The sequence below is a fragment of the Myxine glutinosa genome, chromosome 2 (genome assembly GCF_964187855.1).
Source record: "Myxine glutinosa chromosome 2, kmMyxGlut1.1, whole genome shotgun sequence".
Classification (NCBI taxonomy): domain Eukaryota; kingdom Metazoa; phylum Chordata; class Myxini; order Myxiniformes; family Myxinidae; genus Myxine; species Myxine glutinosa.
Genome location: NC_136262.1, coordinates 116,906,813 through 116,926,976, shown reverse-complemented (window position 1 = coordinate 116,926,976; position 20,164 = coordinate 116,906,813). Strand labels below are relative to the sequence as shown.

At 48.1% G+C, this 20,164-nt stretch overlaps 1 protein-coding gene across 2 annotated transcripts in view; it reads right to left on the bottom strand.

Moving 5' to 3' along the window:
* Window positions 1-20,164, bottom strand: part of LOC137421361 (neural cell adhesion molecule 2) — a 150,563-nt gene that overhangs the window by 46,977 nt on the left and 83,422 nt on the right. For both annotated transcript variants that reach the window (XR_013622342.1, XM_068107345.2), the window contains exons 14-15: window positions 7,885-7,952; window positions 5,885-5,932 (exon numbers count right to left, since the gene is read on the bottom strand). Coding sequence is in view for 1 of the 2 variants with exons in the window: in XM_068107345.2 (XP_067963446.2) it covers window positions 5,885-5,932; window positions 7,885-7,952 (116 nt within the window). In the remaining variant the exon portion in view is untranslated. The remainder of the gene's footprint in view (window positions 1-5,884; window positions 5,933-7,884; window positions 7,953-20,164) is intronic.

Below are 20,164 nucleotides of genomic sequence, written 5' to 3'. Positions count from 1 at the left end.
CATCCACGCAGAACCACAATGAGAGATGATCGCCAGCTACTCCGGTTAGTCTGCAATGGCCGTACCAAGTCAGCTAATCGGCTTAGGGCTGAGTGGCAGCAACTGACAAATGTGCCTGTATCCAGAAGGCTAGTCAACCAACGACTGTTTCAAGCAGGCTATCGTGCCAGGCGTCCCCTGAGAAAGCCACGCCTGACCAGACAACACAGCCAGCGCCGATTGCAGTGGGCCAGAGAGCACCGTTAATGGCAGCCAGGACACTGGAATCACGTGACCTTCAGTGATGAGTCTAGATTTCTGGTCTATCGTCAAGATGGCCGCATCCGAGTGCGCAGACAAGTGCATGAAGCCTACAACAAAGATTGTATAGTGCCAAGAGTCCAAGCTGGAGGTGGTGGGGTGACCGTTTGGGCTGCTTTTCATGCAGGGGGCAAAACTGACCTGGTTGTTCTGAATGGAAACCTGAACCAGTTCAAGTATAGGGCCATTCTGGAAGAAACATTGCTTCCATTTGCTCGTGCAGCCTTTCGAGGAAACCTTGTGTTCCAAGATGACAATGCACGGCCTCATCGTGCTCGCATGATCCAACACTTTCTTGCTGACCGTGGTGTAGAGCATATGGAGTGGCCTGCCATGTCCCCGGATATGAATCCGATAGAGAACTTGTGGGCAGAATTAACGCGTCAAATCGACCACTTGAACCAGCAGCCTGCATCTGTGCGTGAATTGCAGCAGTGTGTCACTGCATGGCAATCGATTCTTGTCCAAACCTTGGCAAATTTCGTGAACAGCATGCCTCGACGTGTACGTGCTCTCCTGAATGCTCGTGGGGGTTACACGAAGTACTGAACTGTAATTTTACTGTCCGTAATCCCAGTCGTAATTTAACTTTGTTTTTGTTAAAAAAAAATTTGGCTAATGTGCAAAATAAAGAGATACTTCAGGAAAACGTACAGTAGTTTAACACAGTACTGTCCGTGAATTGAGTTCGATATCAGTTTACATCACTTTCAAGGATCAATTTATTTGCTTCGAAATGTCAAATGTGGTTTTTGTTTCTTTTAAAGGTCACATTAACAAAATCTAGAATAATTTCAACATAATTCCAATGAGCTTTTGGTTCTAAGACATCTTGAAAAGTAAGTTCACCCCCACAAAAAAAATATTCCATATTAAATGCCAAGTCTGTATATATAGACACACACAGGCGGAGGGGCAGAAGCGATGACGGTAAGCATGAGCCACCAATCAGAGCTCAGGGGTGGTGGTGTCAGAGGGCGTGGTGAGAAGAGTCTGGTGAGTTCCAGAAGGTTCGCGGGGCGTACCTATATAACCCGATGCACAAAGCCCTCGACAGGACTTGCAGAGGAGGACTTGCCGGGAGAGAGAAAGACATTAAAGAGGACAGACAATGCTGACAGATGCTGTGTGTGTGAGGAATTGTGTATGGAGACAAATGGAATTGTGTTTGAGGGGTATGAATTGACTTGCATGGTGTGCAAGTGGGGAACAGGTGTGTGAGCACAAGATGTGTGCAAGAGAACTTGGTGTGTGGGCGAATATTTGGTGTGAATGCTTGGTGGGAGATAGAAGGTGTGGAATGCATGGTGCGAAGGAGTGAATGGGGGGAGATGGACCCCTTCACGAATACCTGGGGTGGGTAGTTTAAAGCCAGGTAGAGGGCTTAGGTAAATTGTTTGGATATTAACACCTGTGGTGCGGGAAGTAGCAAGAAGTGCTTGGTTGGGTGCATGAGTCTATGAAATGGCTGGGCGTGTGGGCTTTGTTGGTGCGTATGGTTATTGGGGCACTCCACCACTGGTAGTTTGTCGGCCAGGTGAGGCCGCAGGTAGGCTCTGGGAGCCAGTTAGAGTAGTTGTTGAGTGGGGCCCGAGGATTCCAGGAGAGGACCCGGGTAGCCCAATGCCGAGGAGGGCATCAGGGGGTGAGAGAGCCAGGAGGGGCCTTTCCCAATTTAGGTAGTCGCAAGGAGCCGGTAAGTTCGGGTGAAGACTTCAGTGGCGGAGGTGCGCAGGTAGTTGGACCTGATAGTGGAGCCACACGACCCAGCCCCGAAATTGTGCAAAGGCACAGTGTGAAAATTTGGGGAGTGAGACCCAAATTCGTAGGGCGCCGCAGAGTGGTCAATGGGAATCAGGTTTTTAGAACCACATCGTTTAAAGATGCCAATTGGTAGGGTATGACCCCGGGTTAGTTTAAAAGTTAATGTCATTAGAGTAGTTAGGAAGAGAAATTCCCTTCGCGCCATCCACATTCATTCACCAAGGGAAACGGAACTCCACACCAGGGCTTTGAAATGATTTGAGTAAGTGAGACGCATCTCGACGTGATGAGACATTATGTGTTATTCCATCTCTTCCTTCTTGGGAGGGATTGGACGACGAATTTGGTATAGAGGGGGATATGGGAGACAAGATGTAGAGACGAATTTCAAATTGTAAATACAGGGAAGGGCAAGGGTAGGGTAAGCTGACTTGGGGGGCACGAATGGTTATGGACGAGCTTGCTCTGCTCGCTCTCCCGTGCCCCTCATGCTGCATTACCTTGTTTTGGTGTACCTTTGCGCCCTTTCTGCTTTGCTGACTGTGCTGTGTCTCTCCTCCCCACCCATAGACCCACTTTGGAGGAGGAGTTGTGCAGCAACATCGAACTGTGCAGCTGCACCTTGCTGCACTTTGCTACGCCTGTGCAGATGAACTGCGCAGCACTTTGCTGCCATATTCTTGGTTATAACTTTGCTGCCCGTGTGCAGCACTTGTTGCCACAGACACTTTGCTGTACATCATCACATTACACATTATGGACCACACGTTTTGTGGCTTTACACTTTGCTGCAAACTTACCTTGCATCTTCGGACCACGTGTTTTGAGTGGCGTCAATGTCACGCAGACGGACCACATAAGGTTGGCCCTGCTTGGCCAGGAATTAATAAAACGAACACGGGTTTTTGTACATTTTATTCTTGGTGTGCCAGGAAAGAAGAACGGTAAGCTTTATTGCACACAGAAGATGCGACATGCCAGAAGCAAGAAGATGCAGGAAGATAGAAGATGCAGGAAGACAGAAGATGCAGACACCACCAGCAGCAAATGTGAACTTTTTGAAATGTGTTTTGTGTATTGGTGCTATGATGTGCTTTTTCTCCCCTCCAACTTCTTTCCACAAAGAACAGGTCCCGGGTTATAGAACTGTAAATAAGTAGGTTTTGTGCTTGTAAATAATAGATGCTGCCCACCGGCTTTATGTGTAGTTTGAAGATAATTCCGCAATTCGGTTAGTTGTGGGTGCGAGTCTGTTAGAGTTAGTTACACAACGCAGTAGGTGGGACATATCTAGTGTTGTAAAACTGTCGCATACACAAGTTAGAGTAAATGTTAGGGGGAACCACATCTAAGTGTCACACGTAATTAAAAGTTAGTCCCAACTCTTGCTCAAAACCGGTCGTTCCCACTTGTGTAGGTTCGACTCGGGGACGAGTGTGACGAGGGAGGGGGGCAGTGCTACGGTTTTGAGGTTTGCACAGTGAGTTCAATAAAGGTTAAAGTCTGTCCCCCATAGATAGTCACACAAGCAACATGCAGCCTCATTTGTAGTATAGTTATTTCTTAGTATGTGTGAGAATAGGCCCTTTCCAGTGTTAATTCTGCGTTGTGTAAAGCCAGGAAAATAGGCCCTACTGCCACCGATCATCCTACGTCCGTAACCTCAATACAGTTTGTTAACGTTGGTTCATTTTGGGCGAGTTAACACGAGGGAGCCGGAGGAGGATCGGGGCGGAGTCGAGGCAGAGCGGCAGAAGCGATGACGGTAAGCATGAGCCGCCAATCAGAGCTCAGGGGTGGTGGTGTCAGAGGGCGTGGTGAGAAGAGTCTGGTGAGTTCCAGAAGGTTCGCGGGGCGTACCTATATAACCCGATGCACAAAGCCCTCGACAGGACTTGCAGAGGAGGACTTGCCGGGAGAGAGAAAGACATTAAAGAGGACTAGCACTGGAGAACCCAAAGGACTTGCAGAGGAGGACTCGCAGAAGAAAGAGATTAAACAGGACTAGCACTGGAGAACCCAAAGGACTTGACGGGAGGGAGGAAGACATGAAAGAGAACTTACAGCCAGAATGCGTGGTGCTTGATGAGCTTGATGCGCCTTGCCGCACTTGCATGAGAACGGCTGAGTAACCGCCCTTTGCCGTAAAGGTCCCCCCTTGCCGATCCGCCCGATATATCGCCTTTGTTCGAGAGACGCGCTACGAGTCCCTGTCTTCGCCGATCACCATCTTCGCGGGACACACGTGGACCACGGAGAGCCGGACGGGGCCGAGCTGGACGACCACATCGGCGCGTTGGTGAACATCGGCATCTGCAATCCCCTGTGCGAGTGTGAGTGAGACGGGCCCTTTGTCCCAGGGATAAGTAAGACTGTATAAGGATTTCTCTGTGTCTCTTCGTCCTGAACTGTAAATACGTGTGGGAATCATTAAACGCTTCTGTTCTTCCTTTCTTCTTGATTCGATCGTTCCCGTGATTTCTCCATTTGACTAAGCGTGACACGAATAAGATCGCTCCAATCGGGTTCCACTATCTAAGACTGCATGGATCACGTGTACGCAAACCGCTCGGCGTACTCCAACCTCACGTGCTTCGTGCGAGGCTTGCTACCTCGTTTCCGTGGCGGCACGAGTACTTAGGTACGAGTGAGAATTTGGTCCCGAAACCCTATTTTGCGTTCGCCCGGAAATGACGTGTCAGGTCTCGGTTCCGCCACGCCAGTAGAGACAAGGGGATTAATCCCCCCTTGATAAAGGTAAGAAGGCCGGCGAGAGAACCGTAACAATATATATATATTCCCCACATCATGAATGTTTCCACATCACAATGAGACCACATCATGAGCCATCGATTCAGATGGACACGTGAAACAGGCCGATCCAATTGTTTCCGTTTCATTTTATTTCCATGAGCCCCTGGTTCATATAAAACAATTAATTGCCCATTTTTTCATGATGTCCTTAGCTTGTCCATCAATGATGTAGAAACTCCTCCGTAAACTACAAACATTGCAGACAAACATTCCTATTGTGACCGTAAATTCCCTTATAATCCCATATACTGTCATTCATGGAGAAACGATAAACAGAGTTTAAACCAGCACCTACATCGGTACGATAATAACCAGTGTGTTATTCCCTGTGTGCATGTGTGAGAGTGTGAATGCGCCTGTGGGGTTTATTATTAGGTAAGGATTGATAAGATTGAATCTTCGTCTCTGTTGCTCTGTGCCTTCTAAATAAAAGGCTGTACATTTTTGTTGACTTTCAAACCTGTTGGGATACGTCTTTTTTCCATTGGCCTAGCATCATCCGAGACCGAATTTGGCTTGAATCAGGTCCGTAAATCACGTCAGGTAACGCCGCTTTCCACACCGTGCAAATCCGCTCGGCATGCAATAAGGTGTGTGAAAGCGAGTGTTTGATCCCCCAGCTCTTCCGTCGCATGTCTTGAAGGTACTTGGGATTAATTGACCAGCAAACTCTTTCGGCGCGTGGCTGGGAGGTTGGCGATCGGAATTGCTTAGCAATCCGTCAATCACGAGTTTAGTAACCCAACACGGTTCCGGCCTCAGTGGAACCGGAGTTCGAGGGGGAATGGGGCAAAAACCCCCCCTTAGTACGTCGACGAACCCGGGGTCCACAACAATATCATTCCATCTTGAAGAACCTACTTTGAGCACATCATTCATGTAGTCATTCATAAATCTCTTGCTCCTTCCCAATCTTTAAAACATTGTCATTCTCTGAACCGGTTATTGCTTTGATTGTACAAAAGAATAAAACATTCCGTTGTTTGAGTCATTCTCACAGACCCACCTGCCTGTACTTGACAGAGAAGTTATATTTCGGAGCTCCGCCATCATCCTGCAACACAAATGGGAATAAACAGCAGCTCACAGTGTTGTAGACTAGAAACAAGGCTGGAAAGGTGTTTGTTTACCATAACCTTGCTGGCAGGATGGGGTGAGTTTAAAATATATATATATATTTTGTGCATTTCAATTTTAATTTGTGTTTTATTATTTTTGAAACATCATGCGATATATTTGGCCCTATCTCTCAATGGTGAAGAATCACTTTAAAATTCTCATATCTGGATCTTCACCAAAATCGAATCATTTTGTCCTCACACCTTCAAACTCTCCACCAAATTTCGCCCAAATCTGTCCACAACTTTTTGAGATATCCTGTTCACAAACAGACAAATAGACAGACAGACAGGGGTGAAAACATAACCACCATTCACCTTTGGTGGCGGTGATAATCAGGAAGACAAAAACTAAATTTGGAAGGAGGTGAGCTTGGGAATGGAGAGATTAATGGGGGTAGAAAAAAATCATGGTTTTAATAACTAGTGTGTCTGGGGACGCTCCGCGCGCCTCACCACATGTCGTTTCAGAGGGATAGGCATCTTTGACCATTTCGGTGTCTTTTGGCTCTTCATGGTATTTTGGGTCTTCAGGGTCTTTTGGTTCCTCTGGGTCTCTAAGGGTCTTTGGGGCATTTTGGTTATTCAGGGTATTTAAGGGTCTTTTGGATATAAAGGGTATTTAAGGGTCTTTGGGGTATTTTGGGTCTTCGGGGTGTTTTGGATCTTCAGGGTATTTTGGGTCTTCAGGGTGTTTTGTGTCTTTGGGGTATTTTGGGTCTTTGGAGCCATTTGGGTCTTCAGGGTCTTTTGGAGCCCTAGGGCCTTTAAGGGCATTTTGGGTCTTTGGGGTGTTTTGGGTCTTTGGGGTTTTTGGGGTCGTTGGGGTCTTCAGGGGCTTTTGGGTCTTTTGGGTGTTTTTGGTCTTTGGGGTATTTTGGGTCTTCAGGGTCTTTTTGAGTTATCCACCAATTGCGCTTCACGTCAACCAGTAAGGTCGAAAGAAAAATAAGCGTATCCAGAGGTGTGGGAAACTAACGTTAGGCTGAAGACCAAACCTGAAATTGGAAGATTTGCATTGTGCCTATTTTACTGTCGATGAAGGACTTTGTACGACGGAGGATGCACAGTCAGCGGTTGATTTGGAGGCCAACTTTGAAATGTGGTTTGCCCAAGAAACATAATGGCTGATAATGAGACCCAGGAGTTTGAGTGACTGAACTTCTTCAAGAGGATCGTTAAGAAAGTAGATAGGAGGGTTTTCCAGACGCTCCTTTTTGAGAGACATAGTGAGAGAGTCATGATTTAAAGACATATTCCCAGTGTTTGACCAGTTTGTGATTTTTTTTTCAAGGTCGGAAGAGAGGGGTAAGGGGCTGCAGCATACTTGTCTGAAAGATGAGGGATGTCATGGCAGGTGGTGGAGTTATCAGCAAAATAAATAAAGGGGATTTTCCAGAGAGTCGAAAACCAGTAAGCCATGGTGTGCTGATAACTTGAGTAAATTCCCCACTTGTGGTTAGTTCCCTCATTAGCACGACCTGTGGTCTGGTCTGCGTGGGTGTTGGCACATGGATATGGTGCAGGTGTGATGGGACAGACGTCCTCCTCTTGGGTGTCCTTATATTTTATATTCGGGATTGTTTTGGAGCAGCAGCTTTGTTTTATAATTAAATATTTCATTCCTGGTCCAGATAAGGTTTACGCAATGGTTTCCCTCTTTGAACTGGAGCACCTGAGACATTTCCACTGCATCACTATGATGGTTTTAACAAAAAGACCAGGACAAATTGGGCTCATTTCTCACATTAATGTCAAGAGGCTTCACCTCGCTCCTTGTGTAAAAATCCCTGTGAGTTAGGGATAGGGTTGGACTTCAGCTGAAGTGGTTGGTTGGAAAATGATCAGTTTCACATGTCACCGATAAGGAGTGTGTGTGTTGTCTTACCATGAGTGATAGTTTCAGGCGGGGAGGGGCACCTGGAATGACCTGAATGTCTGGTGCAGAGGGAGCTCCTGGAGAGACAAAATTGATTTGAGGGGCGAATGAGTTATTGATGCAAACATATCGATGACTCATATATTAACATGTGATTTTAAACATCAATATAATGTTGCGGATATGGGATTTGGCCTCCATATCCACTTGTAAATATTCCCCTATTTCCCCAATACTCCCCAACTATCCCCAATCCCCCATTCCCTAGTCCCATTGTCTGTAAACAACACTCTGTAGAACCGACCTTCCCCTTTTTCCCCCATTAAATGTCGTGCCCAGGTTCACCGCATCTCACGTAGACAACTATAGGACATCTTGCTAGTTATTCTTAGTCTATGTCAGTTAAGGACTCGTTTCCATTAATTCTGACTCTTCGTTGCACCAGAATGTGATTGTATGGCACCAGTAGTGAGTTTAGGACCTCCCCATACCTCCTCCCATCTTCCTCATGAAACAACAACAACAACTACAACAACAGCGCGCGGGGAGTGTGCGTCCTCACTCCGGCTTGGTTAGCCGCCATTGCCCATGTGCGCCGACGGGGTTACCACGAAGGGGCTGACTGTCGGCCCCTCGTCAAGGGCGGAGCCCGGTAACCCCCCGCACCCAATAAGAAGCAACGGGCCGATTCCATCTGGGGCGGAGCTAACGAGCCGAGGGCGTGTCACTCCCCGCTGGATATACGCAGCCACTTACCGGACGTGACGAGAGATGCGCCCCCAGCTTGGAAAGAGAAGTCGCCACCTCCGAGCGCTGAGAGACCTCACGCATCTCTGGACCGGACCGGGTCGATTCTGCCCCTGAGCCAAGGTGCACCTTGAGCCTCGACTACCTGCCCTTCCTTGCCATCAATCCCTGTGTGAGTCAGTCTTGTCCTGTTTATCCGTGGTCTGTCGGGGTTACTATAAGACCGTGATTAAGTGCCTACCTTCCTATGCTGTCCCTCTTGTCCTTGTAATCTCAACGTTCCGAAATATTATAACCTCCTCCGGAGGTCTTGAGAACTGTACCCCTGGTGTCGTGTCATTTAACCCAGCCGTTGTGTCCTTTCCTCAATTGATTTAGCGTAGCGCGACTCGGCCAACGTTCGAGTATAATCGGGTAAACTGTGCAGACGCGGTCATACCAAACCGCTCGGTAAACTAACATCCAAAACCGCGTCTGTAACATTTTGGTGTCAGGAGTGGGATTCGGACCTGGGACTAAATTTGTTAGGCCCAAATTTTGGAACACCAATTGTACCATTAGGGTAACATTTGGTGTCGGGATTCGATCCGGAGCGCGTTTCACGCGCTCGAAATTATAACAGCGAAATTTGATTGTGTTTTACAAAAAAAAATAAAAACCCGAATTTTGAAAGTCGCGCTATGGCAGACCAAGACGGCTGGGTTCCGGTAGAGGAGAGTGAGGCAGGGTCGATCCAGGACCAAAATGAGGGACATGAGGAGAGCGAAGCAGTGAGGGTAGCAGACGCACAAAATGGCGCCTCGCACATGGCCACGGCGACCGCGCCCGCGACCGTGGTAGCGCCGCTGGTGGATTCGAACCTTTTCCTCCTGCAAATGAGAGCCCTTATGGAACAAATGGGGAACCGGATGGATGCTCAGAGTGAGCAATTGGGGGTAATGGGAAACCAAATGGGGATAATGAGGGACGAAGCGAGGGGTACCGGTGAGGCGTTAGACAATGGGATAAAAGAGGTAAAGAATGGGTTAATGGGGGTAGAAAACAGAATGGCCGCTCAAGAGAATCAAATGGAAGGGATGCAAAAGGGGTTAGAGGGGTTAGAAAACAGTATGGAAGGCAAATTGAGGGACATGAGGGACCAAGCGGAAAGGGAAGTTAAACAAATGGGGCAGCAGATAGAGGGGGTCAGAATGGGGGTAGAAACCAAACTGGATGCTCACAGGGAGGAAATGGAGCAGATGAGGGTGGCATCTGGGCAGGAGATGCAAGTGATGGGAGAAGAGATCAGAAGAGGAGTGAGTGAGGAGGTCGGAGGAGTGCGCGAGGAGGTGAGGCACTGTAAGGAGCACATGGAGAAGGAGGTGAGAAAGGGGACTGTAAAGTTACAAGGGGGCATAGAGGACCTGACGCAGGAGGTGGAACAGCTGACGGAGGGACAAAAAGAACTAACGGACCAGGTAAAGAAGAACACAGCGGTAATAGGAGGGTTAAAAGCGACACAAAATGACCTAAAAAATGACTTGGTAGCGACGAAGAGGGAATGTCAGATGGTACGTGAGGGACTGACAACGAGGTTGGACGAGGTGATAGAGGTAATGGAGACGAAGGACCGGCAGGTGAGGACGCACATGGAAACGGTCAAGGTAGCCTTAGAGGATGAGCTTGAGGAGACGTACCGGGAAATAAAAGAGGTGAAGCAGAAATTAGAAGAAGTGGAAGAAGGGGTGAGCGAAATTAAGAAGCGACGGAGAGGGGATAAGAAAGAGATAAAAGAGGAGATAAAAGAATTGGTCCAAAGTCTGTGTTTGGATCGTGATGATGTGCTCATTAACCGGATGAGGGATTCGCAGGTGATGGAGGAGAAGCGAAGAGGAAGAGGACCCGGTGTAAGTGGTGACCAATATGGTCGGGCGTATGATGCGCCAGGTGATTTAAGAAGCTTGGGGGCCGAGATGGACCCGGGTGTTCGTGAGAGGCCGTTGGTGAAGTGTGCGACAGGTCTGGTGTGCGAAAAAGGAGGTGTGCGAGAAAGTCCGACTCTGGGGTGTGTGAGGAAAAAGTGCGTGCCAAGGAGTGAGGGTGCTGGCGAGAGTGAGTCGGTCGTAGCGCGTGTGCGAGGGAGCACATGGAAGCGCGGTGTGGTAAGTGTTACAGAGGGTGTGACGAGAGAGTGTGCGCAAGAGTGTGCGCGAGAAAGGTGTGTGACGGACAGGTGCATGGGGAAAGAGTGCGCTGTCAAAGGCAAGGAAGAATGCACGCCTGTGGTGAGTGTTACAGAGGGTGTAACGGGAGAGTGTGCGCGAGAAAGGTGTGTAACGGGCAGGTGCATGAGGAAAGAGTGCGCTGTCAAGAGTAAGGGTGAGTGCGCTGTGAAGAGTGGAGGTGAGAGTAGTAAGAGTGGCAAGGAGCGTGAGTTGGTTGTGACAGGTGAGCGAGGATGCACACCTGGAATGGTAGAGCGTGAGTGGGAATGCACGCTGGAATTGGTAGTGAGGCACGTGGTTGGGTGTGCGAGTGAGAGCACACCTGTGATTGTCACAGAGGAGGTGACCGAGGCGGGGGCGCGAAGAGGTGTGTTGGTGAGGTGTGCGAGCGACGAATGTGTGCCAAGGTGCTCGGTGGTCAGGTGTGTGACCAAGGCTGTGAGTGGAATGAGTGTACCGAGGTGTGTAAGGAAAGGTACGAGGAGCATGGAAACGGCTGGATGTGTGAGCAAGGAACGGGCTGCGGGGTGTAAGCATCCAGGTGAAGCATCGACGGTAACCAGGTTAGAGGTTAGGTCGACTTTTAGCCGAAGCGGGCCCTCGGTGCGTGCCGGGCTTAGCGTGCCGCGAGAACCAGCGGGGATCCGAGCCACGGCGGGTTCGAAAGGACCGCCGTGCGCGATCCACGCTGGGCCTCGCTTTGAACGGCCGCGTCTGTGCTCCACTAGGCGGAGCGGGCAGCCCGATAGGAAGGATCGTCATGGCGACCACTTTTTGTTGAGGCATTCCGGCAGGTCGAGATCGGGCCATGGGATGGCTCCGTGCCGAGATGGTGCGTGGGATCTCGGCCCGGGTAAACCTCCTTCCCTGCACCGAATGCGGGACGTATCCAGCCGCTGGCACCAAACAACCCACATTCATGGCTTGGCTTTACGAAGCCGGGCTTTGGACAGGAATTGGCGCACCGAGAGGCATTAGTGAGTAGACTGTGTGATGAGGTTAGTGTTTTGGCCCCAAAATTAGAGAAAAACAAAATTTGATGATTGGCAAAGGATTGGCAGTAATGATTGGCAGATGATGGGCAGTGATTGGCAAATTTTTGATTTGTTGAAATTTGATGTGCAAAATTGATTGATGAGCGAGGGGCCCGGTGGGTAAGGGTGGCATCCCTGCCACCCTTCCCATAGTGGGGCAAAGGAGCTATAGCTTATGGGGTGTATGTCAGTGAAAACTAGCCCGGGTGGGTTAGGATATTGATAGGGCCCTAGAAGATGACATTAGGTGACGTTAAGGTTAGATAGTGACTGATACCTGTAGAGGGGACGCAGGTAGATTAGTGTGGATTATAATGACGAGGGAGCGCAATAGTTTAAAGGGACGACTGGGAAGCGCAAGTTTGAGGGGAGTAGTTAGATGAGATGATGCTGTGTGAGAGCTGGACAGGTGTGTGGAGCAGTGGATGAGTAGTGAGTGTTGTGGATCAGCGCGAATGCGCTTGGGGAGAGAAGGGTGCAGGTGGCACCAAGAGTGAGAAACACAGGTGTGCAAGTGCAGGTGTGTGGAATACATGGAGTAAGTGGTACGGGGTGGTGTGCATGGTGCGAAGGTGTGAATGGGGGAAGAGTGGACCCCTTTCACGAGTACCCGGGGCGGGTAGTGTAAGTGTTAGGTAGAGGGTATAGGTAAATTGTGGTTGGATATTGGCATTTGTGGTGCGGTTGCAGAATGGTATTGTGGATGGGTGCATTAGTGTTGTGGAAATGGCTGGGCGTGTAGCCTGTTAGTGTGTGTAGTTGGTTGGGCACTCCACCACTGTGAGGATGTCGGCCAGGTGAGGCCGCAGGTGGGCTCTGGGAGCCGGTAGAGTTGTGGATGGGGCCCGAGGATCCGGAGGACGGACCCGGGTAGCCCAGTGCCAGAGAGGGCACCGAGTGGGGAGAGCGCCAGAGGGCCTTCCCCAGGTAGATAGGTTAGGGTGAGGAGCAGGTAAGCTCGGAGGCAACTGCAGTGGTGGAGGTGTGCAGGTGGGTAGACCGGCTAGGAGAGCTACACGTCGCAGCCCAGAAATTGTGCGAGGGCACCGAGAGATGAATCGGGGGAGTGAGACCCCAAATTGAAAAGCACCACAGTTTGGTCAATGGGAATTGGTTTTTAGAACCCATAGTGTAAGTTGGCCAATGGATTGGCAGGGAAAGACCCTGGGTAATGTAAAGTTGTTAAAGTCATTTAGGAAATAGTTAGGATTGATGAACCTGTCGCACCATACGCAGCCACTTGCCTGAGGTGATGATGATGACTCCACACCTGTGTTTTCTTTGTTCTCTTGCAGGAAATGAGAATTGCTGTGTGGATTGGTGAGACGCATCACGACGTGGATGAGACATTGGGGTGATTCCATCTCTCCCTCCTTAGGAGGGACTGATGATGAATTGGTGATGGCAAATTATGATGTTGAGTTGGAGATGGCAAATTTTGATGAGAGTTGAAAATGGCAAATTTGATTGGTTAGGAGGGAGAGAAGACGAATTTGGTTTATGGGAGGAACGGGGAAGACAGTAGGGATGTTTGTTGATTTGTAAAGTAGATGTTTATGGGTAGTGTTGTGTTTTGTGGATACAGTAAGGGGTAAGGGAGGGGCCATGTAGGTTACCTGGTGGGGGGGGGGGGGGGCGTACGGTAGGAACGTACCTGTCTCACCTGGTTCCCATGTGCCCCTAGTGTGCATTACCTAATGTTGCGTGCACTTTTGCGCCCTTACCACCTTACTCACTTGTCTTCTTCTTTTGTCTCCCACCTCCGAGGATCTGGCTTTGGGGCAGAGAGAGAGGAGAGAGAGGTGCTGGCTCCGCAGTTGTGGGCCTGCACTTTCGCTGCTTGCTGCCGGGATCGATACACCATATGGACCGCAATGTTTGTGGCCGCCCACCATGGACCGCAGTCTTTTGCGGGCAAGCACCACCCGTTGATGGACCCATTGGTCAACGTGGCACCTATGCCATACAGGTGAACCACTAATAGTTGGCCCCCTGACGGCCACAATTTAGAAATGGACGCGGTTGGCGCCTTTCTTTATTTTTGAAGGAAGCCAGAACACCAAGTGCATCACACGAAGGCAAGACCAGCGGCAGAACATCGGCCGGCTGCGACACCACCGGTGATTTATAAACACTTTATTGGTGCACCGGATGGTGCTGACTGTGTTATGGGGTGGTGCTTTTGGTGCTTGGATGGGGTGCTCTGCACATTATTAAAGGCCGTAAGGCCACAGAGCACTCGTGGGTTGGTGTATCGATGCTGGCATGCGTGCTCTCTCTATGCATAACATCTGCATGTGTTCCTCCAAAAACAGGTCCTGGATCGTAGTGTAAATATCAGTGTAGTCTTATGTAAATAATGCTCCCTACCGGCTGTATGTTTAGTTTGCGAATTCTTTCCGCAATTCGGTTATCCTGTGGGTGTGTTTCTGTGAGGAGAAGGGTGCAACGTCGCAGGGGGACATATTTACTCATTTGTGAATATCTGTAAAACTGTCGCACTCAGGGTAGAGTTAATAGTAGAGGGAACTACATCTGAGTGCCACACTAAAGTAGGTAAAAATTTATCGGGTCGGGTCGCCCCGAGGGTAGAGAAGGGTGCAATGTTGCGGATATGGGATTTGGCCTCCATATCCGCTTGTAAATATTCCCCTATTTCCCCAATACTCCCCAACTATCCCCAATCCCCCATTCCCTAGTCCCATTGTCTGTAAACAACACTCTGTAGAACCGACCTTCCCCTTTTTCCCCCATTAAATGTCGTGCCCAGGTTCACCGCATCTCACGTAGACAACTATAGGACATCTTGCTAGTTATTCTTAGTCTATGTCAGTTAAGGACTCGTTTCCATTAATTCTGACTCTTCGTTGCACCAGAATGTGATTGTATGGCACCAGTAGTGAGTTTAGGACCTCCCCATACCTCCTCCCATCTTCCTCATGAAACAACAACTACAACAACAACTACAACAACAGCGCGCGGGGAGTGTGCGTCCTCACTCCGGCTTGGTTAGCCGCCATTGCCCATGTGCGCCGACGGGGTTACCACGAAGGGGCTGACTGTCGGCCCCTCGTCAAGGGCGGAGCCCCGTAACCCCCCGCACCCAATAAGAAGCAACGGGCCGATTCCATCTGGGGCGGAGCTAACGAGCCGAGGGCGTGTCACTCCCCGCTGGATATACGCAGCCACTTACCGGACGTGACGAGAGATGCGCCCCCAGCTTGGAAAGAGAAGTCGCCACCTCCGAGCGCTGAGAGACCTCACGCATCTCTGGACCGGACCGGGTCGATTCTGCCCCTGAGCCAAGGTGCACCTTGAGCCTCGACTACCTGCCCTTCCTTGCCATCAATCCCTGTGTGAGTCAGTCTTGTCCTGTTTATCCGTGGTCTGTCGGGGTTACTATAAGACCGTGATTAAGTGCCTACCTTCCTATGCTGTCCCTCTTGTCCTTGTAATCTCAACGTTCCGAAATATTATAACCTCCTCCGGAGGTCTTGAGAACTGTACCCCTGGTGTCGTGTCATTTAACCCAGCCGTTGTGTCCTTTCCTCAATTGATTTAGCGTAGCGCGACTCGGCCAACGTTCGAGTATAATCGGGTAAACTGTGCAGACGCGGTCATACCAAACCGCTCGGTAAACTAACATCCAAAACCGCGTCTGTAACAATATATATATATATATATATATACATACAGTATATATATATATATATATATACATATATATATACAGTATACATATGGTCGACAGTAGGTCGACTCCATATGATGAGTGGATACCAGAGATAACGTCACCGCGTGGCAGGCGGTGCGTATCGCTCCCAGCAAGGTGCAGCAGCAGCTGTATGGGACACCTTGCTGGCGGTTCTCCACTGATGATATGAAGGTCGCATAGTGACTGATATATATATATATATATATATATATATATATATATATACACACATACATACACAGTCATGGCCAAAAATATTGGCACCCTTGCATTTTCTTCAAATAACTCACAAGTTTCGCTAAAAATAAGTTGAAATTGACAAAAGTATTTGGTCTCCACAATTCTTTATTTCACTGTTAATATTACAGAACCTTTGTTTTTGATTCAGAACTTAATAAATCCTTTTAAATCAGAAAATAAAAAGAAATGGCATTGACAAAATTATTGACACCCGAGACTTAATATTTGGTAGCACAGCGTTTGGACAAAATAACTGCAGCCAAGCGCTTCCTATAGCCATGAATGAGCTTCCTCCACCTCTCTACTGGCAGTTTGTCCAACTCTTCCTGTGCAAACTGCTCCAGTTCCCCCAGATTTGAAGGGTACCTTCTTCCAACTGCTGTTTTCAGATCTCCCCACAGGTGTTCAATCTGATTTAGATCTGGACTCATTGCTGGACACTTCAGAACAGTCCAGAGTTTTGTCTTTAACCATTCCTGGGTGCATTTTGATGTGTGTTTGGGGTCATTGTCCTGCTGCAAGACCCATTGTCTTCGACGGAGACCCAGCTTTCTGACACTGGGTTGAACATTTCGCTCCAAAATTCCTTAGTAATCTTCTGATTTCATGATGCCATGCACACATTCAAGGTACCCAGTGCCAGAGGTAGCAAGCAACCCCAAAACATCACTGAACCTCCTCCATGTTTGATGTTAGGGAAGGTGTTCTTTTCTTTGAAGGCTTCATTTTGTTTTCTGTAAACATAGAGATGATGTGCTTTACCAAAAAACTCTAATTTGGTCTCATCTGTCCACAGGACATTCTCCCAGAAGGATTTTGGCTTGTTCAGGTGTGTTTTGGAAAACTCCTTTCAGGCTTTCTTATGTCTCTCTCTCAGCAGTGGGGTCCTCTTGGGTCTCCTACCATTAAACCCCCTTTCATCGAGTTGGAGACAGATGGTGTGAGTTGAACCTGTCATACCTTGTGTCTGAAGGTCGGCTTGAATCTGTTTGGCAGTTGATGGAGGTGCTTTCTCCACCATTCGAACAATCCTTTGTTGCAATCTTCGATCAAGTTTTCTCTTGCGGTCATGTCCAGGGAGGATGGCTACAGTGCCATGGGCCTTAAACTTCCTGATAACATTGCGTATGGTGGCCAGAGGAACATCAAGGTCTCTGGAGATGGACTTGTAGCCTTGAGATTGTCTATGCTTGGCTACAATCTTGTGTCTGATCTCCTCAGACAATTCTCTGGTTTTCTTTCTTTTCTCCATGCTCATTGCGGTACACACAGTGACACAAAACAGCAGAATGACTCCTTTTCTCTATACAAACTGGTTGAATGAGTGATTTTTATATTGAAGGCACCTGCAAATCACCACAGGTGAGTTCAATTCCAAAGTAAAGGAGAATCACCTGCTTGAAATCTAATTATTTTAACAACGTCTAAAAGGTGCCAATAATATTGTGCAGGCCGTTTTAGGATTTCTGTGTGGAATAAGCTAAGATTTAGTAATTTTTTCAGATTTTTTTGTTTTGCTCCACTGCAAATCAAAGACATACAAATGTGGATGCAAAACGATAAGTGTACAACAGGCAGGGTGGAGTTTGTTCTAGTTAACATCCCTTTGTCTTCCTTTCAAAATGTTAATTTCTAAACCCCATTTTCCCACATTTGTTTCTCCATGTGGCTCTTCCCGCGTTGGTCGTTATCTCCATTTGCGGGTTTCAGTAGGTGGGAGGAAGTGAACTCGAAATCTCCACCTCCTTTTTCAGTAAAGGATTTTTTCCTTTACCATTAGTCCCCCATGCTTCATGCACAGAATACGCTTTGCAGTGGATGATGATTTCCTTCTCCTCTAAGCTCCACCTCTGTTCATTTAATGTTCTCCCATTGGTTGTTATCTCCATACACAGGCCTGAGGAGGTGGGAGGAAGTTCTCCCAAAACTCAAAATCTCCACCTCCTTTTTCGGTAAAGAATCATTATTCATGAACCAGATTGTGAAACTTCATTCTCATAGCTTCATTCTAAGAGCTCTTTTTAGGATCCTCACTGAACCTCTGACAGCCTCCAAGTGGAGCTCGTTTGTAGTGATATTCTCCGGAATGATTTTTAAGGGCTCATTAAGAGCTTTCCTGATCATCCCTGTTGCTCCGACTATCACTGGTACAATTTCAGCTTTCCTCAATTTCCAAATCCTCTTCATTTTTCAGATCCTGGTATTTCAGCATTTTCTTGGTTTCTGAAGCATTTAGTCCAAAGTGATTGGGAACTAAAACCTCAATCAACAATGTTGTCTTTTCCTTTTTGTGTTTGAGCACTATGTCCGGATGCAATGCTCCACCTGCAATGTCTACACTTGACGGGATCTTTCTGTCATGCGTGAGCACTACGTGTTCATTTTCAAGGATTTGGTTTGTGTTTCCATGAGTGTTCTGGGACCAGAATGTTGAAATGTTTACAGTTGTACCAGTGCATTACTCTACAGACACCGTCATGTCTTTCTGTGTACAACTGTTCTGACATGCGTTTTTTACATCCCAAAAGGAGGTGACTGGTACTTTCTGTTTTTACCCCACAAAACCTGCATTTGTCCGATTGGCTCAATCCCACCATTTTATTAAAGTCATTGACGTACTGTCCTTGGTCTTGGGCATTTATGATGACTCGTTCTCCATCCCAATTAATTTGACCTCTTATTCACCATTCCAATGATCCTTCCTTATCAATCCCTGCTCTGTCAAGCTCTTTTTTTGGATCTTCCTGCTCTTTTGTCATTCTCCCATTTGTCCGAGAACATCTGCTGATATTTTTTTTTGTAGTTTTCCATTTTCTTCTTTGTGATAATTGGGGCTGTATTTGTTTCTAGTTCGTTTTCCTGTTTGGTATCCTGCACTTGTACCTGTTTTTGGAAGTTTGTTGCAAAATAGATTAAGGATACCTTTTCTGATTTGTTGTTTTATTGCTCAAAACAGCTCGCTGAACTTGTGGAAGACTGAGAAGAAGGCCTATTTGGCTGAAAGCTTGTTGAAAATAAAAGATCGTCCTGAATCTACGTCCGTAACTTATTTCATTTCTTCCGATTATTTATTTAATACAAATGGAGCACCCTACTCATATTGTGGGGTTTCTGCTACTTCTAATAGTTTATATATATATATATATATATATATATATATATATATATATATATATATATATATATATATATATATACATACATACAGTATATTGTTATGTCGGTGGGGTAGCGGGATATTTAGATCCAGGTAGATCTGCGTAGGTAGGTGCTCGACTGTCATGTTAGGGAATCTTGATGTAATAAGTTCTGTAGCCCGAATGTCGGATTAAGCTTGTGTCTTCGTCCCCGCCACGAGGGGGCGGGGCTTGTTAACTAGCATAGGGATTATGCTAATTCCATTGTATGTAGTCCCCTCTGTGATCATTCCGGTGTCCCATATGGGAACACATCACATACATTAGCTAGGCCCAATAGAGCACCACATTAATTAAATTCCCCCGCCGCCACAATGACTTACGGAAGAACAGACCGGAAGCGACCGCACACTACGGTGCCATGGCAGGCAGACATCGAACAGGCAGGCCGAGAGCCACACCCAGGAGAACTCGTGATTGACAGGGGGGAGGGCGAGTTGGAAGCAGGTCACTGATTGGAGAGTAGGGAAGGTGAAGGACGTGCCACACTGATTGGCCACCGACAATGATGTGCCACACTGATTGGCCACCGATAATGACGTGCCACACGATGACGTAACACCAAAGGCGCGAGACGCTCGGCCAATCAGTGCGGAGGGTGCAAAACAGCACCAACAAGCGACGCGCTCATTGGAGGCAAAACACCAGGACGTGAGGAAGGTGTAAAAGGCCACAAAGAAACGATGCACTGGTTGGAGGGGAAGAGAGCTGACATCATGGGACAGGCAGTAAAACTACTCGCTGGCTGACATTTTGAAGCTTCTCGTTCTTGGATTCATCCTGCCCGGACCTCTCTCCCCTTCTCTCCCGTTTGGACCTCTTCCCTTCTTGCCTTTCATTCCGTTTGAACTTTCGCTTGGTGGACGTTGGAAAGACGATGGGGCACCGGCGATAATCCTCTCCTGGTGCCAGCGTGCGAGTGCTGTGCTGTGTGGCGTGGGATGGACCGTGCAGCGAGGCCTGGTCGCACCGACGGCCGAGCAGTTCCCGAGGACCAGAGCCATGCCCAGACTGCATGCTTGGGGCCTGAACGACGAGCCTGAACGATTCCTGACATCCAGACAGATAAGCACAAATGCACGCACAACGGTTTCTTTTGATTATCCTTCCATTTGTCTTGTGTTTGAAGTGTGTGTGTGTGAGAGCGCTCAC